General features: G+C 38.8%; 1 protein-coding gene across 4 annotated transcripts in view; it reads right to left on the reverse strand.

The window, feature by feature from the left end:
- Positions 1-19,418, reverse strand: part of Ntm (neurotrimin) — a 978,825-nt gene that overhangs the window by 164,491 nt on the left and 794,916 nt on the right. For all 4 annotated transcript variants that reach the window (XM_046432819.2, XM_046432820.2, XM_058575237.1 and 1 more), the window contains one exon: positions 15,517-15,749. In XM_046432819.2, coding sequence (XP_046288775.1) covers positions 15,517-15,749 — 233 coding nt within the window. The remainder of the gene's footprint in view (positions 1-15,516; positions 15,750-19,418) is intronic.

Raw genomic sequence — 19,418 nt, forward strand, 5'->3', positions numbered from 1 at the left:
CTTTCATCTGGCCCTTAGGTTGACCAGGATAGGTATCTTGTGATTCCCAAGTCCATCTACACAAGGTCCCTTTATGAGTGCTTCAGGTCCAGGCAGTTGGGGGAGAAGTTCCTATCATTCCTTTCATTCTAGAAAATTTCTTTGAAGATTCCGAGGCAGGCAGCAAGAATGAGTGATAAGAGGTACATTGCAACATCTCATGTTTAGTATTCTCTGGACTTTTTCTCCTTTCTACTTCCAAATATTTTCTCCCATTTGAGTGCCCCTCCTCCAGTATTTATCCTAACTTATTTAAAGCTTTGTCCTTTGTTCACACAATCCTCATCTCCTCTGGATGACATCATTTCATTTCAATAATCCAAATGCCATCTTCTTAGAATTCCAAACTGAAAGAAAATCTGGCACGTTTTTTTCCCCTCATTTGTAGATGTACAAACTTAAATCTTTTACAAAGTTATAAACATTACATTTAATTTACTTTGAAACTTACCAAACCATACATTGAGAAGAACACATGTCTCCTTGGAATAGGACCGTCTGGGAAGACTGGGAGCATGTGGCTGCCAGACCCTGCCTGCCCTTCCTGGGTACACACCCTCCAGCCACTTATCAGCTGCTATTTGCAAGCACTTTGATCAGAGAGGAACAGAAGGGAATATGCATTTATACTGTGTTCTCATTTCCTATGTCTCCCTACCTCAAAACTACCTCTCTAATCTATCCTCCATTCTGATGCCCAAAGTCCTTCTGAAACTACTCATATAGTTTCCCAGTTCAAAACCTTCCTGCTTTTCCATTTCTTCCATAGTTTGTAGTTCATGGGCAACAGAGACCTGGCACTCTCCAGCTCTCCAGGCCATGGTGCTCTCCAGTAGCTCCTACGTTTTTCATTGAGCCACTGGTACTAGGACTCCTAACTCCTTCCTGCTATGTGTTTTCCCCCCTTTTAATCTAGAACACTAGTCCCTTTTGTCACCTTGCTAAGACAATCCATGGTGCCAAATTCAGCTTAATGTCTCTGGGTCTGAGAATGGATTGACCAAATTATTTGGATAGAAATGATAGCAAAATTCATATTCTTTCACTTTATCAAAAAAACAGAAGAAAAAAACTGAAATAAAAATGATAATGTTCATTTAATGTAGGTCTTTGTTTTCATCCATTTACTTATTGGGTAAGTACTTATTGTGATCCTACTGTTTCCAAACAGTTGGAAGCAAGAGAAAACAAAGCTGGCCAAGTGTCTACTCTCTCCAGGAGTGAATGTTCAGTGGGAGTAAAACTGAATATACCCCTTAACTCAAAATGTATATTATTCCCATAGAATATCTGTGTTATGAAGACAAATAAAGGAAGGAAGTGCTAGGGAGTGATAATCAAGGAGGGAACACTATTTTACACAGGTGATCAATAAGATCCCTGCCCTGTGAAAACCTTAATGAAAAAGAGAGAACTTCAAGGACTGGGGTACAGGAACCAGCAAGAGATCCACAGGACTCTGAGCTAGGAGCTCATTGGTGTAGTCCACGAACATCAAGGTGAGGTGGAGGGAGGGTAGGAAAGAGGCAATATGTTTTGGATGGGTCAGACCAATGCCAGAGGCTGGCCTGTATAAGGCCCTTGAGTCTATGATACAGACTTTGGGTTTCACTCTATGAGAGTCAGGAAGCAACTCACTGGGAGGTTTGATCAAAGAAATAAAAACATCTTATAGTCCTTACCATACACTAAAGTCCTTGAAGTTTTCTCATCTTCATTAAGATTTTGATCACCTGTGTAAAATAGAGTTCCCACCTTGCTTATGCTAGGGAGTCCTAGCACTTCCTTCCTTTATTTGTCTTCATAACACAGATATTCTATAGGAATAATATACATTTTGAGTTAAGTGGTATATTCAGTTTTACTCCCACTGAACATTCACTCCTGGAGAGAGTAGACACTTGGCCAGCTTTGTTTTCTCTTGCTTCCAACTATTTGGAAACAGTAGGATTACAATAAGAAAATCTATAAAAATATTCACTCTCTGGACTGAATGTATAGAACAAATGATAATGACTAAGAGTGGGAAGGAAAAGAAAAAATAAAAGACTAGGTAGGTAAAAAAGAAAAGTGGGGCTAAGTATGGGGAGAAGAGGTTAGATTCCAATAAACTTCAAAATGTAGCAAAATTAACCAGATCTTCCCAAGAATAAGGAAAATATGGGAGAAGAAAAGAGTGAAATGGAAGCTGAACCCTAGGTATGAGCTTCTATAAGGATGGAGTTGTCATTTCCTGAATGCAAAGAATATAGGAAGAAAAGATTGGGGGTGGGTGGGTGATGAGCATGGATTAAAGAGCTTTATTTTGTATATTTTGAATTTGAGATGCCTATAAGACAAATAGTGGAGTTAAAGTCCAAATGCTGGTCCCCCATCCAAGGTAACAAGAGACCAATTAGGGATTTTTATCTTCAACTCTCTTCTCATGTCCCCAAAGTAAATCTCATAGTCTGATGCTAGATAATCTCTTTGATGACTATCAGTAATGTCTGTTTGGCTGACAAGTTCCTCTGTGCCATGCTCCCATCCTCTAGAGTCCTAAGTGCAATCATTTCAACATCAAAAAAAAAAAAATACAGTCTTAGTACCAAAGTGTTAATGAGCAACTTCTATAGATATTCCAAAGACAAGGAACCAATATCTCCATTATATCTGCATGTCAAGGTGGATCACTAAAGAGATATCTTTGAAAAAAATAGTCATCACTCAGAATCTATATATAAGACCCCTTAGGATACCAAAATCCACAGATACTGAAGTCCCTTATGTAAAATGTCAGTATTTGCATAGAACCTGCATATATTCTCCCACATACTGAAAATCATCTCTAGATTATTTATAATATCTAATTCAATGTAAATGCTATGTAAATAGTATTCATATATATATATATATATATATATATATATATATATATATATATATATATATATATATATATATGGTTTAGAGAATAATGACAAGACAAGTCTGTACATATTAAAGACAAATTAAATTTTTTTCTAAGTTAGATATTTTTAAAAGGATAAATACAACAATAATCATTCATTGTTTTAATGACTACTGTGAGTCACTTCTTGGGAAGTGGTGTGGACTGACAGTTACAGCTAGCATCTTTCCTGAGAAAACAAGCCAATGTCAGATGAGCCTGTGACCTGGCGAAGGCCTAACTGGGGTTGGAGGGCTGTGCTTTCTTGGTGGTTCCCTCATGGCTGGTAAGTTCCCTGTGACTCTTAGAGGGAGGCTTCAGTTCCTTTCTGTGGGTCTCCCCAGGGCTATTTGAATGTCCTCACAGCAAGGCAGTTGGAATTGCCAGAACAGAAGCTGCATTTTTTTTTAAATAAATGGCTAGAGAGCAACTATTTTCAGCATTGTTGGCTACATCAAGTCTCTAACATATTCTTCTTCTTTTTTTTAACCATATTCTAAAAATATAAAACAGAACAATCCTAGCTTATAAGTCCTAACAAAATAAACTGGATTTGACCCAAAGGCCCTAATTTGCTGATCACGTTCCTAGAGCAAGCAATCTAAGTGATGAAGGTTGAAAGCTGCCTTGTTTATACAGGCCTGGCCTGTGAAGTCATACACTCCATCTTTTATGATACAGGGTTGGTGAAATTTGTGGATATGGAACTGAGGAACTCAAAGATATGAAGGACTGAATGTTAAGAAAATCAGTCTGCTCCAAAGATGAGTCTAACTGTCACAGAGACAAATTTAAATTTCTGGGAGATTAAGAATACCAGGGTTTTCTCTACTTTCAGCCATAAAGGATGTGAAATATTAAAATCAGTGTACGTGTAAGTTTTATGTTGCTGCTATAACGAATTTCTACAGATTTTATGTTTAAACAACAGATCTCTATTCTTCCATAGTTTTGGAGGCCATAGGTCCAAATCACTTCCACTGGGCTGAAATCAAGGCATCAATGCTTCCTCTGGAAGCCATAGAGAAAATTCTTTGCCATGATTCCTCCAGCTTTTGGTGGCTGCTGACATCCCTTGGTTCAGGACCACATCACTCCAATCTTCAAGATCAAAATTATTAAATCTTCATTTGCTTTCTCTTCTGTGTATGTCTCTGATAAACCGCCCCTAACTCTCAGAGTACACATAGGACTGTATTTAGGGTCCAAAATAATCTCATCTTAAACTTGTAATTTAATTACATCTGCAAAGACACTCTCATACAAGGCCTATTCTCATTTCTTTGGGATTAGGATCTTCTATCTTTGCTTGGCCATTTTCCAGTCTACTACAATCATTACTGAACAAAAACACAGTGAACAACTTTAATTATTTTTAAAAGAAACTTTATAGATTAATTCATTACCCAACAAATAGTCCCTGTACTCCTATTAAGTTCCAGGCTCTGGGTATAGAATACAAAGGAGATATATCTCCTTCCCTCAGGAAAGTATATATAATAATCTATTAATCACACAAACAGATGCACAATTTTCCCTATGGCAGGAACCAGCAAGGACAGAGCTTTAGCTCTTGGAAGAGGTAGAGGGCAGGGGTTAACCCAAGTCAGCAGGTCTGGGAAAGGCTTTCTATGGAAGAGGCATTTGAGATAATGTGTGAAGGATAAACAGGGTGAGTTGAATGAAAAGAGGAAAAGAATTTCAGGAAGAGAGGCAATATATATAATGGGTCTGTGACCAGAAAGAGCAAGAATAGTAAAATAAACTAAGACAAAAAATAATTAGTCAGGGACATGACAGGAGTCAAGAAAGGAGGTTCCCTGGATTCAGACCCCTGGGCTAATCAACTGCTTGATAAGAACTGGCTCTCTTGATCTAAGTAAGGAAAAGACCTAGAGGGTCCATCATGTTTGAAAGTCTAGTTTGGCTGCAAGTTCAGAAAGAATGAGTGAGAGTAGTAAAGTGGATGTGAGCAGTTCACTTATTTCATTTTCACTTTAATAGTTTGGAGCTGAAATGCCAGATTATTTATTTCAAAAGACTTTTTACCTTCTGAGATAGGGAATCCTTGCTCCCAAATTTAGGGCAGTCATCTCTCTTAGCTCCAGGATTCCCATGAATGGCTACATCCTAGCAGCTCCCCTTTTGTCCTTTTATTGCTGTCCCCACCCCCATTATATATCCAGATCACAGGCACCAGTCTTATTTGTCTTCATATCTCTTCCAACCTTATTTTAGTATAGGACACATCATAGCCTATGTATATGTGAGAGAAAAATAATCTCAATTTCTGATCTTCCTTTCCTCAATTGGAATAAAGAGCTTGGCTAACGTGTACCCTTACAATAAGGGACAATGTGAGGTCAGAAGCCCCCTCTCTAAAGCCCAGGCTTTAGGCCTATAAAACCACCATAAAACATGTGCAAGTAGATTGATGAGAAGTAAGGGCATGGCGGAGACAGAGCTACAGGACATCACAAAGTCAGACCTCAGAAAACCAGGAAAACTTTAGGGGAGTTCAGGCTGGGGAAAACAGATGTAATTCAGGCAAACTCTTGGGCACAGTGACTCCTGTCAGTAGCAGACTGTGTATGGATTATCGGTACAAAGGATTGGCTCTGATTAAAGAAGCTAGACTAGGACAAACAGAAGTAAGATCCTGCAAACCTTTATCACTAGTAAATGATTACAAAACTGAAAGATGTTAATATACAGTCATGCTTTGCTTCCTTGCATCCATTGGGCACCTTTCTCCAAATCAGATTAAGGGATATATTGAAACATTTCTACAAAGTATGTTTATTCAGGATAGTTTAAAGAAGTAGGTCATTTTCCTAGGTAATTATTGTCAAAATTCAGACTGGAACCCAAGACTCCTAAATCCTGAAATTTACTTCTTTTCAACTAAGCTATTCAATCCCCAATGGAGGCAATGCAGGGTTCATTGTGCAGACTTCCAATTAATCACAGTAGAAAGCACTACTTGCCAAGAGAAAATCCTCTATTTTGAATTCTTAATCCCCCACCAGCTGAGTTTACCACAAAGACATGAATATATAATTGAGACATAAAGAAAACATGCCACCAAATTAAACTGTCCTAATTTTAAATCAATAAATTCCTTCTCAAATAACATGAAGACCAAAAGCAAAATGTGGATCTCTGACAACTCTCAAAGCATTGTATCATGGAGCTGAACTCCAATAGACACCAGTGAGATTTCCTACCAATGCTAGACAATAATTTACCACAGACCACATCCAATAGGAATATGTCTTAATATAGCCTCTAAATGGTGACATCTGAAGGCAGACATCTGAAACATGGCATCTTCCCTCATCTATGTATGGTCTCTCGGGTAAGAGGAGAAGGTAGCTACTGGGACCTAAGGTCTAGGAATCCCTTCCTGTGGCTGTCACTTAATCCTTGGCAGCATCCTCATCCTCTTGGGCATGATCATCATGACGACACAGCAAAACCCAATATTATGTACTAAATTTGTGGGTATACAAAGAATATTATTTTTATCAGGCTATGGTGAAAAAGTTATGATTGTAACTACAACTGTAAACAAACATTTAGTGCTTTCAAAAATTGACTTAACTGGTAGAAAGCTCTATGGCAATCCTTGCCCTTTATGTCTTAACCATGCAAGGGACATAGATCCAATGGGGATTAGTTATGTTTTTCCTCCTGAGACTTCTTCCTTCCACACAAGGCTTAGTAACCCAGGTGCTTGTCATGAGCTATTCACTGACAGACATTTGGATATCTGTCAATTGCCAAAACAATTTAATGTAAGTTTTCTTAAGGAACGGAAAGCCATTTTTGCCAAATATGGAAAACCAAGTCTAGATTGAAAACTTGCATGGCTTTATCCAAAATTGACATATAACTAAGCTTTCTAGCTTTATGTCCAGTTATTTCAAACCAGGAACCCTGTGCTGTGATCCCTGTAGCATTTCCACTCCTCCTCCAATGATAACATACAGTCAGATTTTCAAGCTCTGCACATGCTATTGCTCCAGTCTGGGATGTCACATCTTCCCCAGAGTCCCCAAAACTCCCAACTCACAATTAACACCCTCATGCAATATAATCTTGTAGTTTTGTTTTATCCTATAGACAAATTCATTTACTCCCTCTCAGGGTACTCATCACATTTTATGCATAATTATTCTAATCCTTGCTAACTTATAAGACTGCTCCTTACAAGTACTATGGTTTCCTCTACTAAATAGGACAGTAACTCTGTCTGAATCTTGTGCTCATAGCACCTGGCTTAAAACATTCTGTTGAACAGAATTTAAAGGTGTCATCTGACAATCCTCAATTCAAAAATAGATGGACTGAGAGCTTTGCCAGCCCATGGAGCTAAGTATTTTAGCTTTCTAAAGAAGGGTGGCCTGTGTCAGTCTTTTGCTTATCCAAGAGTCTTTTTGTAGTAGTAATAGTCCTGGGATCAATGATGCTCACTTGGATATCCCTGTGTATATGTCCCATGGGAAACATGCTAAAACCTTTGAGGATATGATAAATGAAGACACATTCTAGAATTTTCCATCAAAAGGAGTCCAATAAAAGACCTCATACGACCTTTAAATAAGAATGTTTTCTTCAAGTTCAGTTTGAATAGTTCTGCATCTCTGATACAGCAATGGGAGGCTATAGGAATATATCTTGTAAATTCAGGATCTGATGTTTGTCCTTTCCCCAAGTAAAGTGATAGCCTGTCTCACTTGGAAGCTGCAGAAGGAATCAAGATCCAGAAGGAAACTGAGATACTTTTTTCCAGCCTCTAGTATTGGAATCTGAGATAGCTCAGAGGCAGCTCAGATACCCTGAGGAAAACCACTAAAAGGGTAGGCATTTGGTGATTGCTTATAGAATTTCCTTAGGGAGTCCTAACTGCGTACGTGGAGAGCTGTTGCTGCAGAGTTATGTAAGTGTTGTGAGGCAGTAAGGGTCACCTGAACTTTCTCTTTGTTAGAACCATAAGTGGCCTGAAGGACTTGGATAGAGGAACCTTATTTTATTTACTGTTCTGACCAGGAGGCACCTGAAGGCAGATGCCAAATTTCTCAAACTGCTTAGAAAACATGAGGGATAACCCCTCCCCAACATACCAGAAGGCACAGGAAATACCATAAATTAAACCAGTATGACTTTTACTATAGCATTTCACTAAGATTGTTTTAGTATTTATGTACACTGTCCTGTTTGGCTTAGAAGAAAGATCTAAGTGGGTTTATTGAAACATTAGCCTTGGTCTCGGCTTTCTGATAAATGTCCCTTCATTGTCAGTAGCTGCTTCAAGAAATTTAAAAACTCACCAGGTAGAGCTCAGTCGCCTCATCTGCATGCTGTCTAAATTGTGTAAATTAATTGCAGGTAAATGCCCTACTTCTTTGCCATTCTCCAGGGTACTTTAAGGAGCACTTTAATTTTGTAGTTGAATTTAATTTTCCTACCTTTTCAAAATTGTACCAAATTTAGATGCAGAGTCGTATGACCAGACCAAATAAATGTGCATTTTCATCTACTTCTTAAACAGGGCAGGAAGTAAAGAGGCCATTGGGAAGCAGTTTGGGATGGCAAGTGTTCTCCTCTGCTTATCACCAGACTACTGAAACTCAGGAAATTAAAGTATACTCAGAAGGTGACTCTGTCTATTCTGAATGAGATAGTGATGTTTTCTTCCACCAGAGATTTAGTCAGACTGAATGAAAATTGTCAGAGCAAAGGTCTTCCCAGCTCTCCAGGAGCCTTGTAGAGCCAGGAGGATGTGGTACCTTCTTTTCAGGGATGAGTCTGGAGAGACAGAAATCTTCACTTTCAAAGTAAGGCGGCATTATATCACATAGTTCCCTTGGATATGTTGGGTTTCAACTTCCCTTTTGTTCAGGGTGAGGGGGAAATCTATGGTGCAGAAGTATGTAGAAATTAAAAGTTGCTGTTCCTGTTAATTATGAGTTCAGCTTAACAAGGTCAATTAATTATTCAAGATTGGGAAGCAACACCACTGTGTATGTCAGGCAGGTAGGAGGAGAGGGATAAGAGCAGTGAGACAATACAAAGTAAATGAAGAACTGATATAGCCAAAACTCCATTGTTTGTGAGTCATCTGCAGAGGCTGGCTGCCTCCCCATCTTAGTCCCTTTCTCCCCAGGATTCCACTATCACAGGGAATAAGTGTCCTGGCTCCTGCCCCTCATTCTAGTATCATTCTGAAGACATTTGTGTTTCCCCCTTTCACCTGAGCTTCAGAGTTGTTTGACTCCAAAGGCAGGTAATTAACTATCAAACAATAGCAGGGATTTTCAGATTAATTCTGCCTAGAAAGAAATAGGAAAACTCATTTCACCAAACAAAAGGGAGGGGGGTGATTAGATGCTTCAATGACAAAAGAAAAACCCAGATAGTGCCTGGGAAACTGATAAAGAGTCCAAAAGCATTTTTTTTTTATTATTTTCACACTAATATCACTGTTTTTATAAGTTCTGCATTCTACTGTCTTCTGTCATGCAAATGTTTCTCTAAGTGAGATTGAAGTCCCACAGGTACTCAGGTCCAGGCGGAGAACTCAGCTTTCTAAGCTTGGATAAAGGGTACCTTTTTCTAATACTTGTACACTACCACAGCACAATGTTGCCATACAATGCTCTCAGATTTTTAGAAATACAAATAGCTCTTTTGAGAACTATTCTCAGTCTGCACATAATTTGGCACTCAATTCAGTCTCATTGAGTATTTTACCTACTCAGTGTTTTCCAAAATCTGGCTTCTACAAAAAACACTGAAGACAGGGAAATGGACATTTTATATGTTAAAAAAAAAAAAAAAAAAAAAAAAACCCTTGGTTGTGGTTGGATAGCAAGATCAAGAGGGTGAAAGGCCTAAAAGATTCAGTTAGATTACAGCAGGAGTCACATATTAATTATGCTCATAAAGCATAAAACTCTAAGGTTAAAGGGATGGAAATCATTAGAACCACATTTTAATAAATTGTAGGTGGACCTCACTCAGATTTAAAGATTATGTTCTAGCTGTCTAACTGTCTGGGTTGTTGTTTCTTACTTTCATATTTTGAATGGTGCATTTAAGGCATCTTCAAGTCAGGAACTACAGACCTCTGACCATGTGATGCTTTAGATATATTGCTGTCAACCTCTCACAGGGCTCCATAGTAGAACTCTCAGAGCCCTGCCAGATTCCTCTCCCATGCCACCAGTCCCCAAGCTCAGCCTCTCCTTCGTTTGCATCTTTAATCTCTAGACCATCTTCTTTGACCTACCTAAGAAAGGCTCTATAGTATTCCATATTTTTCAACAATTCTCTTCTGCTTTTTAAGGCTCACCCACCATCTTTTCTTATCACCATTCTAAAAAAATTTCATTCTCATTTAAGGTATTATGGTTTAGATATGGGGTATCCTCCAAAGCTTATGTGTTTGACAATGTAGAAAGTTTGGAGGTGAAATTAATTAGGTTTGACAAAGTCTTAACCTAATCAGTGTGTTAATCCAGTTGAATGGATTAACTGGGTGATAACTACAGGCAGATAAGGTGAGACTGGAAAAGGTGGGTCAGAAGGGATGTGCCTTTGGGGTATATATTTTGTCCCTGCTGAGCAGAACACTCTCTCTCTGAATCCTGGGGGCCATTTTCTGAGTTGCTTTTTTCCTTTGTACTTTTCTTCCATGATGTTCTGCATTATCTTGGGTCCAGAGCAATGCAGCCAACAGTCTATGGACTGAGACCTCTGAAACCATGTTTACCAAATAAACTTTTCCTTTTCTAAAGCTGTTCTTGTCAGGTTTTTTGGTTATAGCAGCAAACTGCTGATTTAAATACCTGGTTCTTTCAAGAATGAAAAACCATTTTGGCTTTAACACCAGATGGTCATACTGGTGACCATCTTAGCACTGTCCCATAAAATTTTCTTTAATGAAAATTCATATAAATATTATATATCTGACCTCACTAAGGCAATAGCCACTGATTGCATGAGGCTACTGAAGTTCAGGAAATATGATTAGTGTGACTGAGGCAGTAAATGTTAAAGATTCAATTTTAGCTGTCTAAATTTAATTTTAAATAGCCACTGTGGCAGGTAACTACTTAGCTCAATTCTGTTCCTAATCTACCCCTTCCCTTCCTGCTGCCTTCTCTTCTACCACCCTTTCATACTACCCTCCTTACAAGGATGGCTCTTATTCCTAGCTCACCCAAGGGGACAGCTTGCCCATGTGATTGCCTGGATTCTGTCTCCAGATGCAAGGCTGCTTCTTTTCAGTGTTCCTTCCCCAAGGCTGATTCTACACAGTGAAGCTTAGAAGCACCACGCTCATCTTCCTGAAGTTTGGACCTATGTCCCTGGCCAGATGCTCTCTTTCTCCAATTCATTTGGAATCTCATCCTTGGACTAATGGGCTTTGATCTACATCCTTACTATGCCTGGTTCTCTCTATGGCTGTGCTTAATATTTGTTCCTGCAACTACCTATACTGTCCATTGCCTGCACAGAATACAACAGACACTAGTATGTAAAAACATGGATGTGTAACCGATATGATTCTGCAATCTGTATATGGGGGAAAAATGGGAGTTCATAACCCACTTGAATCAAATGTACGAAATATGATATGTCAAGAGCTATGTAATGTTTTGAACAACTAATAAAAAAAAAGATTCTCACCTCTAGTCTAAGCCAAACTGAACCCACTCATATTTCCAGCACTTGACCACTACTGTTTTGTAAACTGCCCTATATCCTTCACCATGAGAAGATGTAAGGATTAAGAGAATTTAGGCAACAACAGAACTATCTCTTAAAAAAGCTTTGAAAATACCCAAGCTACAACAGGTAGACATTTTTAAAAAGAATGAGACAAATTCCTTTTAAAAAGAAGTGGAAGGTTAAAAAGAAAAAAAAAAGAGAGCAATTTTCTTTTCTTTTGCTAAAACCTGCTGCTATATGACTCTTAAAAAACATCCCAGAGAACAAAGCACAAAATCTAGATCTAGAATTTGTCACAGGAAAGCATATCCTGAGAGTTGGAAGGACTGAAGAGGGTGGTTACTGCTGAAGCTCTAGAAAATAAGAAGTAAGGACAGCCTCTAGACCCTCACATGGAGCTTGAGCTAAGTGATGAGTATTGATGGGGATTTTGGCTGCCATATAAATGGGCCAGTTGGATTTTTGAATAGATCATTTATGAAGGTTTTTAAGTAGCTAATCAAATACCAGAGGAGTAAAAGGATCCATATTCCAACTGTTTCCAGGAGTGTTTGAAGAATTGATTAGATAATAGCATCTATACTTCCAGAAGCTAGCTTCATGGGAGTGATTGGGCCAAATGTTACACGAGTCCATATTCTCTACACAAAGGTGAACTAACTTTTCACAAGCAGCTTTTTATCCATCCTTATATGCTAAGTGCTGGACCAAGGAACTAGTTACCAGGATTGTTTTTTCCCAATTATCTATTATTATGTGAATGAATAATCTCATGCACAAAGACTGGCAGTCAGCTTTTCAGGTAGATGAACAGATGGTGTCAAAACTGTAGGAGTCACACATATTGACTCACATCCATAAAGACAGAGGATCTAATACAAAGAACTAATGGGTAGGTGGGATATTTGATAGTCATAGTCCTAAACCTGAAATAAATTGCACAATACTATGAAAACGCCATTGCCTTCCTTCTATATGGGTTTATTTATATATAATATCGACTACACAGACATAAATACACATACACCTAGGCAGAGTATCAGGTTAGTTCTCTTCTGTTGCTGCTTTTATATTTTTTTCTTTAATGATTACAATAACATTTTGAAAACTTAATATATCTGACTTGCATTCCAGCAGGGTTCTGTTCAGGATTGAAAAGCAACTTAAATCTAGACAGCCAGCTTCTGCTAGGGGAATTAGGGTTTCTGTTCAGTATAATAAATGATCCCAAGTTAAATATATTTCTTTTTAAAATCCTAGATGGTAGTGTATCTTCTTTCCAATACAGAAACAGAGGAGTCTGGTTCTGTTTAGTTTGTCTGATTGCTTTGAAGAAGGGGACAGGTTGACTCTGGAAAAGCTATGGTCCTCTATTCATTAAAGTGTCAATAAAACTCAGTCCAGGCATATTGACAGCGGATTAGCTTGGGCTGAGTCTGTGTACAAAACCAATGCCTTTTTTAACCCAGCTTGTTTCCAGATCAATATGCCCATCAGCATTCGAAAATTAGCCCAAGATGAGATTCCAATACTTGAGGTGGTGTGTCATGCTAAGAGGGCACCTAGCCAAGTCACAGATGTAAACATCAAGATGTGGATTAGACATTTTCCATTAGCTTGGACGTGAGTGAAGATGGATGTAGAGTACATTCCCTCACCCCTCCCATCATCCCATCTCCCAGGTACTCTACCTTCTCTTCTGGAGCCCATGTAAGATCTTCACACTATAATTCCAGCCATTTTCTTCAAAAAGCATTTATTACATGTTCAATTTGTATAAGACATTCAACCAAGTATTACGGCAGGAGTGTGTGGGTGTGTGCAGAGGGTGACTTAAGGGGGAAAAAAAAAAAACTCTGCCATAAACCACAGTGTCTTGTTTTAAAGGAGACATTAGCATTTTTCATAATTCCTTCCTTTCCTCTATCCATAAATGTTCTGCTTCCTAAGCAAATTCCTGTTCGTAGTTCCTACTCTTTCATTACCATTACTAGATATTCTGCCCTAGGAATGACTTCAAAAAGCACAGTCTAGTGGAAATTACAGAAGGTGCCACTGGAACATTTGCCAAACCTTCCCATAGTTTTGTGATTCTTTATTTTGTCTACCATAAAAATGTATTTATATTAAAACAGACAGACATTGAAACAACAATATCATGTAACAATTCCTACCCTGGTATGGATAACATACTTTAATACCTTTTATGCAATTCTATTTAACAAAATGCAATTTGCATGTAGCAGCTTGAAAAAGACTTATTCATTTATAGAACCAATAAAATAAAGAAAACATTATGATTTCTTTGGTGAAAAAAAAAATAGTGAGGGAAAAAAATCACACACACAAAAAAATTTTTGTGAGCACACTCTGCCACAACGTGAGAGCTTCCAATGTCAAACTGGCATCATCTCTTACCAAGCAAGGCCTGATGTTCCACTCATTCTAGCCTGTCCTCCTATTATTACAGCTCACCCTATCTTGCTTTTCACAGTTTGGATTCGAAAGGCAAGTTTTGCTGTCTCCTCCATTCTCATAGCTAGCTTTCCCCTGATTCTTCCAGTTTGTTGAGCTTTACCTTCTTGAACCATGCTCTTTCCCATTTTCCTATAGCCAGTCCTCCCAAAGCTCTACCCTTCTCTCAAGGATGCTGACAGGAAGGGTCAGCTTCAGGAACCTCCAGGAAAGGAAGGAGTTCATTGCACCTGGCTGGATGAAGAAACGCCAACAGAGCAGCTGGCATTTAATTGCTTGGGGGCTTTAGCTTCTGAGATAATAAAATGTTTTTAATCCACAGTAAAACTGATCTAAAAAGTTTAAAAAATGACAACAGCATTCAAAAATAGAAAGAAAAAAAAAGAACTTTTTAAATAGCACAACAGCTAACACATAAGTAGCCTTTCTATGGGCCAGGCCTTCTCCTAAGTGTTTTATGTGCTGTACATGTAAAATTTAATCCTCACCCCTGCTCCACACATTGACCCCATTATACAGAAAAAGACCTGTGAGGCACAATGATAACTTGATCCAGTTCTCACAGCCAGAAAGCAGCCCATTGTGACTCTAAGCTCTTACTGACTAGGAATGCATCCACAGCCTGCATTATCTGAATGCTCCGGGACCAGTTCTGCTTTGTCCCAAGTTCTGAGCAAAAGAGCATAATGCAGAGAAACATACACAGAGACAAACTCCAAATGAACTGCAGCAACAAAAGAACCCAAACAAACAAACGAGTCCTCAAAAGTGCAGAAGGGAAGGACAGCCAAGCTGTAACAAAAACATAATGAATCTGATAGATTTTAGAAGAGAAGTGACAAATCAAAACCCAAGGTTGAGGCATGAGAGAAAATGCAAGCAAACCAGAAACAAAGGGGCTGGTTGGGAAGGATGCACTTGAGGGAAGATCCCTGAGCCTCCTTGATGGCTTTGCTTTGTGTCAAGGCTGGTCTAGGCTATGGAATATGTGTAGCACCAAAAGAACACTTTAACGCCAGTCTTAACATAAAGCAATCTTGGAGCTGGATGAAACATTAAAAAAAATGCTTAGGGGAGAAAAAAAACAAGGAAAGCAATAATTAGAGGATAATTTCTATGAAAATATATTCTGGAATGAAAGCAAAAATGAAAACAAAAGTTCTATTCAATGGGCAAATGATTGCAAAATTCAGCTTCTAAAAGCAAAATGACAGAAAGATGTCCTCACTGGGTAGGATAAAAAGAATACATCTCTATTAAGGTCAATGAAAAAGTCATTAATATACAGGCTTTCCTTGCCATCCATTCTGACCTCCCAGCCAAGCTTCACCCACCTTGTACAATGAGGTGGACCCGAGAGGTCTTTGGGTGGTTGTCTGTTTGCACAGAGCAGGTGTATGGGCCCTCGTCATACACATCTACATTCTGGATCTCGATGCTGTACTGAGTTTGGGTGTTGCTCAGGAGGACCACACGAGGATCCAGGCACCACTTGTCATTCCCAGCGTAGAGGATGGTGCTGCGGTTTAGCCAGGCCACCCGGGTAACCCGGTTGTCAATCGTGCACCTGAAGATAAGACAAGACAGGTAAGTCAAAAGATCAGGGAGTAAACAGGAGCCATTAGAGTGGGGTTGTCATGGCAAGGCTAGGATTATTATTCAGCCTTATCTTCCCCCCTTATGTCTGTGTATGTGTATGTGTGTGTGTGTGTATACACACACACATTTACTTTTTTGATCTGTTATTGGTGAACTTTCTGAAACACAGTAGCCAAGGCCTTTTGGGATTAAAATCTCAGAATATTGGTTGTCTTAGACTTGCAGGTCCAAAGGAGTTCAGTGCCTCTGAAATTATCTGGGCAAAGGATTGCTTCAAACAACTTCTCAGTTATAACCTGGAGGTATCTTGCATACTCAGAATGGCTGGATCCTTTAGCACTATTGGCCTTCCCTTGGCCCAAGGATTTCCGTGCTGTGGATGCTTATAATCACTCTAATTACTGTCTAGGTGTTTTGAATGTACTAATTTATACAATGCTTACAACCACTCTATGGTATATATTCTCTTGGCGAAGGAATTGAGGAACAGAGCGACTGAATAACTCTCCAATTCATATGGATAATATGTGCTAGATCAGAAACCCAGCTTTTAACTACTAACCATTATTCCATGCATTTCAGAATAGCAAATTCTGACAGAAGGCTTCTGAAGTCAAAACTAAATATGGACCACCACCATTGCTATTTATCTTCATTACACCCAGGGGCAGAAATGTTCAATTATTGCTAGACGAAAGGCATTTTCCCAAATCTCAAAACTGTTTGCACATATAAAAATAGATTCCTTTTCTTTTATTTTTGCATCTGGAGTCCTCAAATTGTGGAAGCTTCCTTCTCTTTTCTACACTTTAAAATTTTCCAGAGATCTTACCAAGTCCTCATCATGTCTTTCTGTCTGAATTCATTCCCCTCTCTTGCTATACCACACATATTCTATGGCCTTAGGGCAAATTCACAAATACAGCATCCTGATCCTAACCATAATGCTGGAAATAGCAATGTTACACAGTACATATAATGATGCCTCAAATTTATACATTCTATTGCAGTATACAAAGCACTTTTACATTTACACTGTCTCATTTGATTCCTGCGTATCTGTGAGGTAGATGCTCTCACCAATTCTCTGTTGAGAGACCAGGACTTTGGAGTTTCCAAATGATCTGGGTCTTGCCCAAGGTAAAAGCATGGAAATAATGGAGTCAGATCTATCTCTCAGTCAGTGTTTTGTATTTCTGGTTCTGAGTATTCCTCGTAAGGCACAAAGCTTAATTTTTAGTGGGGAGGGGTTTTTCTTCTGTTTTATTCTCAAAACGATCTGTCATAAGTAAAAAAAAAAAAAAATCTAAGAGCTAATACTGAGCACCTTCACATTGCTATTTCTAGTTTCCTCAGGCAGTTGTTCCCTCTCGAGATGAGACATCCTGTATTATGCATCCTTTCCACTTTACTTGTGTAAATGTCACACCACTATGGAAGGACCACTCAGGTGCAGGTGGACGTTTTGCTGAGAGCTCCTGCAGGGAAAATTGCTCAACCAGGAAAAAAAAAAAAACAAAAAAAAACCTTTGCTCTGGTATCCAGCAAGTTTTGAGCTGCTTATTGAATTTTCTAGATATTCAGAAGAGATGCATTGTCTCTGATGTCAGTAAAACATACAGCATGAAAATGGTGGAAGATCTACTGGGGAAAGATAAGGAGACTATTTCTGGAAAAGGGAGTAACACACTTATGTCAGAATCACGAGAGGCACTTAACCTCTATCTCCCACTAGTCTACTGATTCAGAATCTGGGAAACCAGAAATACAAATTCATAATAATGGGCAAGTTGGGCCATGTACTCACTAAAGTTTGATGTTGAATAGTGTATCCTGGATCACCTACATAATTTATTGGAGCCTGGAGCAAAAGGAAAATGGGGAGAACTTTGCTCAAGAATTAGTAAGAGTTTTAAGATGGTAAGAGTAGAACATGAAACTAATTGCTGGTCCCACTGCAAGTAATCACAGTTGGAAATCTAGCTATGAATGCACCTCAAACTTCTTTATACTATTGAACTGCCTTGGAATCTTGATGAAATATGGATTCTGAGTGCACAGATCTGAGGTAGAATCTGGGATTCTGTATCTTTAGGAAGCTCACAGGTGATGACAGTATAGATGGTCGGTCTCTGGATTGCTTCTTGAGAAGCATTTATCTGGAGATAAATTTTGTGTACATTAGCATTTGCAAAGCACCAAGATAGCAAAAGTGTGATCATCAAACAGCAGGCTCAATATCACTTGGGAACTTGTTAGAAATACAGCATCCCATGCCCTACATCAGAGGAATTGAATTGGAATCTGCATTTTAATAAGATCTCCAGGTAACTCAAATGCACATTGCGAGGCCTAGAGTGTACTAAAAACCTTCTTTTATGCTTTAATGATAATATCCGGACTATATTCTGGGAGGGAACAAGTGGAGAGAAGGTCAGACAATGAAGGAGGTTCTTGACACTGTTCCTTCCCTTACATCTTGGGCTGCCATTCCTGAAATATGGATTTGAAATGACATTGATCTCAAATCCCTTAAGAGCAACAACACAATCCACAGCTTGCTTTACTAGTAATGTACCTGGGACACCATTTATGTTAACAAGCATTCGTTGCTCTGACTTGCATGTGGGTCCAAGAAAGGAACTGGTTAAAATTCACATTTATGGCCAATACTTTATTGAACACAAATTACTATATGCTAGGTTACCATGCAATTCCATTAGCTGCAATTTTAGCATCTCAAAAACTTGATCATGTTCACTCACTGTTGACAATTTACAGATGAGACTGAGACTAAGAAACATCTGTATTGATTATGATCACACTGATATTAAGCTGTAGAAATAAGAATAATCAATGCTGTTGGTCTTTTTTTTTTCAAATTCGATATTCTTAAATGGCCTTATGTGATCTTAAAAGAACATCTAGATTGGTGGTTCTCAAATTCAAATTGAATCATCATCTCCTGGATGATCTGAAAGCATTAGTCATTGCTGAGTCCCTGCCTGCACTTTTCTCATCCAGTAGTTAGGAGGTGGGGGGTCTAAGAAACTGCATTTCTGATATAATCCCAAGTGGTATAGATGCTGCTGGTCTGGAGACTCCTACTTTGAAAACCAATAACTTAGATATCTTGTTCCTGGTGAAATGAGAGGAGGAGAGTGAATGGGCAATAGGAAATGACTCTTGTTGGAAACAATTTCCCATTACACTGTACCCAATGTGTTCTGGGAAAACAGAAGCAGACTCCTAGTTATTTTTCTCCAACTAGATACCAGTTAAATGCCCATAGTACAGGAAATGCTGACCAACAGACTCTAAGTAACGTGAATAATTGTTGTTGATGGCTGTAACACAGGCATCTCACATCCTCAAGAGGAATACATGAGGACTGTCCTGGGCTTTCTTGTGAGCATCTAATTATTGAAAATCGACTAAAACAGAAGTGTTCCCACCACACCTCATTGCATTACAAAGCCAAAGAGGTTCCTCTGCAGATACACTAGCGCTCAGAACATAGCCAATTTCCAGCACAGTTATGCGGCCCCTGTGATATACTACGCTGAAAAGCTGGCATAACTTCAGCTGCGGTTTTGGGCACATCCAAGGTCATGTTTAGATGTCCAAACTGTCACTG

The sequence above is a fragment of the Marmota monax genome, unplaced genomic scaffold (genome assembly GCF_021218885.2).
Source record: "Marmota monax isolate L192 unplaced genomic scaffold, Marmota_monax_Labrador192_F-V1.1 WCK01_AAM20220418_F8-fsc00062, whole genome shotgun sequence".
In the NCBI taxonomy this organism is placed as follows: Eukaryota; Metazoa; Chordata; class Mammalia; order Rodentia; family Sciuridae; genus Marmota; species Marmota monax.